This window comes from Cryptomeria japonica, chromosome 5, assembly GCF_030272615.1.
Source record: "Cryptomeria japonica chromosome 5, Sugi_1.0, whole genome shotgun sequence".
NCBI classification, from domain to species: domain Eukaryota; kingdom Viridiplantae; phylum Streptophyta; class Pinopsida; order Cupressales; family Cupressaceae; genus Cryptomeria; species Cryptomeria japonica.
In genome coordinates this window covers 613297436-613304639 of record NC_081409.1, presented here as the reverse complement: position 1 = coordinate 613304639, position 7204 = coordinate 613297436, and the positions used below count along the sequence as shown (strand labels likewise).

At 30.7% G+C, this 7204-nt stretch overlaps 1 protein-coding gene across 1 annotated transcript; it reads left to right on the top strand.

Annotated features, from left to right (window-relative positions):
- Positions 1-3704: 3704 nt before the first annotated feature.
- On the top strand, positions 3705-6929 carry LOC131063753 (floral homeotic protein GLOBOSA). The gene is made up of 6 exons (XM_057997657.2): positions 3705-4051; positions 5261-5327; positions 5479-5540; positions 5617-5716; positions 6325-6405; positions 6481-6929. Exons 1-6 carry the CDS (start codon positions 3870-3872, stop codon positions 6634-6636), a joined length of 648 nt encoding a protein of 215 aa, XP_057853640.2. The 5' UTR covers positions 3705-3869; the 3' UTR covers positions 6637-6929.
- Positions 6930-7204: the final 275 nt, after the last annotated feature.

Sequence of the window (7204 nt, the reverse complement as noted above, 5' to 3'; positions counted from 1 at the left end):
AACTCAAATATAGTTATTAATATGTTATTCATGAAATATTTTATAATTATAGATATTATTGTTTTAAAATCCCCCAAACTTTGTATGTATCATGACAAATTTTATAATAAAGATAAAAAAAAATTAGGTAGATCAAAAATTGTATAAATAATATAAAAGTTAAAACAATTAAATTAAAAATATATTAGTTACAATTAATAAATTACTATTTCAACTACAAATTAACAAAAAATAATAATATAAAACAAAATAAATTAAATTTAAGAATATATTAGTTACAATTAATAAATTACTATTTCAACTATAAATTAACAAGGCAAATACTCGTCACTATGTGACACTTGTTTAATGTTATTCCAAAAATAAATTCGATACAAAAAATGTTAAATTCATAATTCCAAGGAGCATTTCTATAACTGAGAAATCAAGCTAATTTTCACATAATATGAAAACCTATAGAACTCAATTGTCTCAATCTATTAATCTCAAATCCAATATTACTAATATTTGTCTATCATAATTATTCAACTCCCATCTCTTCTCTAAAACCAAGGCATATTTGTTCATTTTTCACTTTTTTTTTAACCGTTTTTCATCTATTGGATGAAGTCCGTCCATCAGTTTTCGTTGTTTTTTAACCGTTGCCGTCTATCGGAAGAAGTCCGTCCATCAATTTTCGCTGTCTTTTTACCGTTCCCGTCTAATTTTTTCCCTCTATTTTTATATTCTGATTTTAACGTACTTCGCAGTTCGTCGGATGCAGCTCGCGAATTGCGAATAGATTAAAATATCCGTTGCAAGTTGACTTTTTATTCCATGGTTAATAACATATTTACATGATATTTGTATATGATATTTATATAATATTAAATATTAAGTTTATTTTTTATTAAATTTTGTTTTTTATGTTAGAAAGATTATATGTTTAATATTTATTTATGTTTTTTATTAGAATTTATATTTATTATATATTAAGTTTTATAAGATATATTACTAAATAAAAATATAATATAGTATATAGTTAATAAAAAATATATTTAATAATTTAATATTATATCAAATATATATTATTAGTCATGGAATTAAAAATATATAGTTAAATTGTATTTATTATTATACATTATATGGAATAGTCTTATATGTTTGATTATTTTATCATTTCACTTGTCCTTTTGAAGAGAATGATAGCCATTTATTATTGCAAATGATTAAGATAATATCTGCCCCACAAGGTGATTATTTAAAGTTTGTAAGTATTATCATAAATTAAAAAAATTAAAATTAAAATAGCAACCAACAATTACTAATTAGGATATGATAATTTTCCACAAAGTACAACCAATGTAGTCTTCTATATTTAGTAAAAGAATAGTAATGCTAACTAAAACTTACTGTAGAATCTTCTATTTCTCGTTATCTTCCCATACATACATATCTCTCTCTCCCCACTCTTTCTATCTATCGCTCTCTTTAGATCTATATTTGTATATCTCTACTTCTCTCTATATACCTCTTTGCCTCTCTATCTCCATCTCTCCATATTTCTTCTTCCATCTCTTCCTTGATCTCTATCTTTTATCTCTCCATCTCTCTACCCCTATATCTCCTCTTCCTATCTGTATAGTTCTCTCTCTCTCTCTCTCTCTCTCTCTCTCTCTCTCTCTCTCACACACACACACACACACACACACACACACACACACACACATCTTCCTTGATCTCTATCTTTTATCTCTCCATCTCTCTACCCCTATATCTCCTCTTCCTATCTGTATAGTTATCTTTCTATCTCTTTCCCTTTATATATTTATCTCTCTCTCTCTCTCTCTCTCTCTCTCTCTCTCTCACACACACACACACACACACACACATTATCTCTCCCCTCTCCCTTTCTCTTCACATCTCCTTATATCTCTATCACTCTATCACTCTATCTCACCATCTATATATATATACCCTCTACCTCTACCTCTATTTCTCTATATATCTTCCTCTCCATCTCCCTATCTGCTTTTATCTATATCTCTCTATCTACCTCTCTTGATCTCTCTATCAACCTCTCTCACTTTCCTCTCTCCCTTCTCCATTGATTTGAGGTTGTCACTTCTTCATTGAGACAATGATTGAACAAATACTATCATTTTCTAAATTTCCTACAATCAACTTCATGTACTAAATGAATATATGCAAGAACTAGACCAAAGTTTATCCTAAGTGACCTTCCACACCTCTTCCACGAACCCATTGTACACCAAGATGTAATTGCTGATTTATTTATCATTACTCCATTCCCACACATATCTCACATATCTATTCATCCCAAATCTAATATTAAAGTTTGAATAAAAACTATCTATCATAGTTGTTCCAAAATCTTCTGTTCTCTGACACTAAGATACACATCCCTTTATTACTTCACATTAGTTAATACATATTACAATCCCAACTCACATACCAAACATAATTCATATATCATTACTCCACTCCCGCACTGGAAAAACGTGCTAATTAATCTCTCAATTTTACCACGGTGTATTAATTCAAACTTATTGTACTATCACTTTCATTACAGATTTCGTTTCACCCGGGTTTACACCATGTAATTAAATGGCTGAATAGTTAGGTGCAATATCTACAACTCTGATGTTGATATCTCTTCATGCTTAGACCTCCAATATTATAATCAACAACCTCGTCTATTTATATCAAATCTAAGAAACCTTTTCCATCATAGCAAATATTTTCCTTTAATGAGGCCATTCTGCACGGCTTGAAAGCCTCCCTTACCAGCAGCTGTAGTTATCAACTTTCATCAGAACTCCACAACTGGCATAAACTAACCCAAACTACACACTGGGTAATGTTTGCAAACATAAGAAACCAGATGGCATTTATTACATCAAAGAAAAGAAAACCAGAGCTTAGTACCCTCTTTGTTATGGGCCGAAAGTTATTCTGGTTTTAAAATAGACTTTTTGTACAGCGTGATAGCAATGTGTTAGTCAATCACAACTGTTTATTGCAAAATCGACAGTGTAAAATGTACAACTAACACGCGTGTTAGTCAATCCGTACTGCCATTTTGAAACCAGAATAAACGTGTTCTTTGTTATGTGTATAAATTTTTTTACTGTACAACAGCCCATGTAAAAAAAAGCTTATCAGAATAGAGGAGGACAAATGGAGGAAAAGAATTGGGGTACATTCAAAGAATCTTCGTACATGCAAGTTGAAGGAATAACACTAATTTTACGAGGAGTTACTCTATTAGTAGGTAAACCAGTGCAAAAGAAAGCATCTTGTTAAGATAATGAAAGTCTTATGCTTCGTACAGGGCTCTAAAACGTGCACTGGGAATGAATACAATTCATTTTACGAGGTGGGTACAAACTGGGGTAGAAAAAGTCGGTTGCAATAAACACAAGAGTTATGAAATAAGCATTTGGAGGTCATGGGTTCGATGCGCGGGACAGAAATAGTATAGGCAGTGTACTGCAAGTCTTGTGTCTCTGATTTAAATGACATATAGGGAGAAAAACACAGCTTTCTTGAAAGAGATGAGTCACCTACTCTCTGGTCCATGGCCCCCACTAAAGGCACATGTCAATTGCCCTAGGGTTAAACCTTTTGAAGGACTTTTGTTCCTCCAATAAACCATCTACTTTTAGGAATATTCACTTTTGTGAGTACATGCCATTCTGGGTATGGTGTGTTGAATCACAAATTGGAATCCTTATCTAGCTCATTTCCCAGCTGTTTCTTGCACCAAAGTTTGTGGAGAGAAAATTGTGTTGAGAGAGATATCTGGGCTGGGATTTGTCTTTTCAGAGAGGGTGTTTTTTTATTAGGGTTTCAGGGAGAGGAAGAATATGGGGAGGGGAAAGATTGAGATCAAGAAGATTGAGAATTCAACCAACAGGCAGGTGACTTTTTCTAAGAGGAGAGGAGGGCTTATAAAGAAAGCTCAGGAGCTCTCCATCTTGTGCTCTGCAGAGGTTGCTGTTATCATTTTCTCCAACACAGGAAAGTTATGTGAATTCTCAAACTCCAGGTGTGTAGTTTGTAGTTTATCATGTCTTTTTGTTTGGGATCACTGTATACATATTATCATCTTTCTAACAGTCTATTATTAAGGATAAGACATGTATAAAAGATTTTTTTCTTTTTATTCTTCTGTAAGTTGTATACATATTATCATTTTTCTAACATTTTTATTATTCAGGTTAAGATATACATAAATGATTTTTTTTGTTTTTCTTTCCTTTTTGGTCTTCTGATCACTGTATACATATTACCATTTTTCTAACAATTTATTATTTATGATATAGATGGTGATTTTTTTTTTTCTTTTTCTGTTTTTCTTTCCTTCTTGTTTTTTTGTAAGTGATCACTGTATACATATTACCATTTTCTAACAGTTTATTATTTAGATCAAGATATACATAAGTGATTGCTTTTTTCTTTTCTTTTTTTGTTCAAAACTCTATCATTGTTTTTTCTTTCCTTTTTCTGAAGAGTAATGAAATTTTGTAGAACAAAATATCTTGCTCTTGAATGGATTAGGAGTTTTAAAAACTAAAGAAGTGTTTGTTTGTCCACTGGAGAAGGGTAGTATGTAGAAGATGCATATTCTTAAATATTGCTAGTTTAATATTCAAAAGTTTTGGTTTAAAATAATATAATAACTATTAATTATATCTGATAAATCATTTTTTATGGAACATCAAATTTTAAATTTTTAAAAAAATAAGATTAATTTAATAAAATATTGAATCATGATGAAAGATAAGAGATCATAAGATAAAACTATATTGCTAAGCATGATAAATATTTTGTTGATCTTAATCTAAACCTCTATCAAGCACTTAATAAAACAAGTTTAGAGTTTCAATTTTTTTTATTTTTTTAAATGTTTTTATCTAAATATAAAATTAACTCTAGTATATATAAAAAAATTATAAATATATTATATTCAACTTAATGAGTGATTTTACATTGTATATGTAGAAGTTTGAGAATGAGATTCTGTATATATCTTTCTTGATTTTAGTCCAACCTCGGAATGATTTTACATATATGAGATTGAGATTTTATGTTGTGTTTATTGGGCTTAGTGTAACCTTAATCTAAATCATTTATTTCCTTTCCCACTGTATAAAAGTGTTTTCGTTTAATAAAAAGCTAGTAGAAGAAATGAGTATGTCTTTATTTAACTGTATTCTATCTATTGCACTGAAAAGTATCTCTCTCTATATAATAGCATGAGCAAAATATTGGGCAAGTACCAAAAGGAGAAGGGATCCCAACTTTGGGACGCTGAACATCAAGTAAGCATCTATCTCAAAGGATGCATTTGCTCATGGATTTAAAGTAGTTCTTATCAAATATCCATAGCAACTTTTCACTGTTGCTTTTATTGTTTTTGGAGGACAATGTTTATAATTTTTGGGCTTCTTTTCCTTGTGTACTGAAATACAGAACTTGTATAATGAAATCAAGAGACTGAAAGAAGAGAATGAAAGATTTAAGAGCAACTTGAGGTAATGTACTTCAAAAGCTTTTTACTAAAGCAAATTATCATAAGAAGTTGTTCTCATTCTGCAAGTCTGAGAGCAGGCATATGAAGGGAGAGGATGTCAATTCACTACCACTGGAGGATCTGTGTCTCTTGGAACAAGCTCTTGAGATTGCAATAGAGAGAGTTCGAACCAAGAAGGCAAGATTTTACTCTCAATATCATTTCACCCTTATTCTTATCTTTCCTGATACTACGTAGTGTTTACTCATAATGGGCTAAAACTTTAGGCCAAGTTTGATCAATATTGAACTACATTGCACAGTTAAAGTAAGATGTAATGGTCTTGTTTGACCAAATCTATTATGCAGATTGTAATAATATGATATCAATATGAAATGCTTTTAGATTTGATTGTGTGAGTTTTTCAATGTATTAGTATGAAGTTTTTATGTCTGTAATGTATGATATTTTTATTTGTTTATTATATGACACATCCCCATCTCATGTTACGCCTCCAATATGGATCTTTTGAAGAAATTGTCATATCCTTCTCTGCCTCCCTTCGATCATCTGATCCTCAAATGATGTCCACTTTCTTTATCTTAATAATAAAATATGATCCAAAATATTAATTAACAAATTTTATACAATCAAATTCAAAAATATTTCAAACTATAAAACAATAAAACTTAACAAAAGCATACCAAAATATATATAAACCAAGAATAGTAATACAGTACATATGATACAATACATTGTTTTGTTACCTAAAATGTTTGTTATACCTTTTGGGTTTATTAAACCAGGATCATTGTTTCGTCGAAGAGCTGTACAACAGCAGGAAAAGGCTATCTTCATTGGAGGAGGAAAATAAGCGTCTGAGAGAGGTAATACTTATTACTTAAATACTAGATATTTGTTAACTATTGTTTAAATAGCTGATATAATGTTTGTGTTCCAAGATTGCGGGAAATTGTCGAGCAATGACAATGGAGCGAGAAAATGGATATGGCGTGAGCAATGTATATGGTGGAGGAGAAGGAGTAACATCTCTGCATATTAGTCCCACATTTCGTGTGCAGCCAAGTCACCCTAACTTGAAGGATACTGGATATTAAGCCTTTTAAAAACTGTATTATGCTATATAAATCTTACATGGGCTGCTGTTTCTTCCCTGGTATATCATATCAGACCTTATTTGCTTTTGCTTCAAAGCATGGCACTGAATAAACCATGAAAAACATATCCTTTTAGCTTTGTAAACTGATAGTTATTAATCCTGTAGCAACCCAGCTCATAGTTTAAGCAAAGAAAAACTGCTGTAATTTTAGGTGTATTTGTCTAGACTAATATTTGTATCATTTGTTTCCTTTGGAATGGAAGTGGAGACCAAGTATGAAGTTTTATTTTAGCTCATCAGCTTCTTACCAATGTTTATGAAATTTTAGAATCAACCATAATGTAGATTGAAGGGCAATAGTGAAAAGTTTTAAATATTGTGCTAATGGGATTGGTGGTCTTGGATGTACTAGTATTGGTTTGCTTTATTGTTCTATTATTGGTTTGGTTCATTTTTCTTTATTACTACTACAGCATTTGCTACTAATAATCAGATGAAGTCCGTATTCTTTTTGTAGTTTTGGAGAAAGTTTGGGAAACAAATTATCTGTGAGATGAATTCTATGA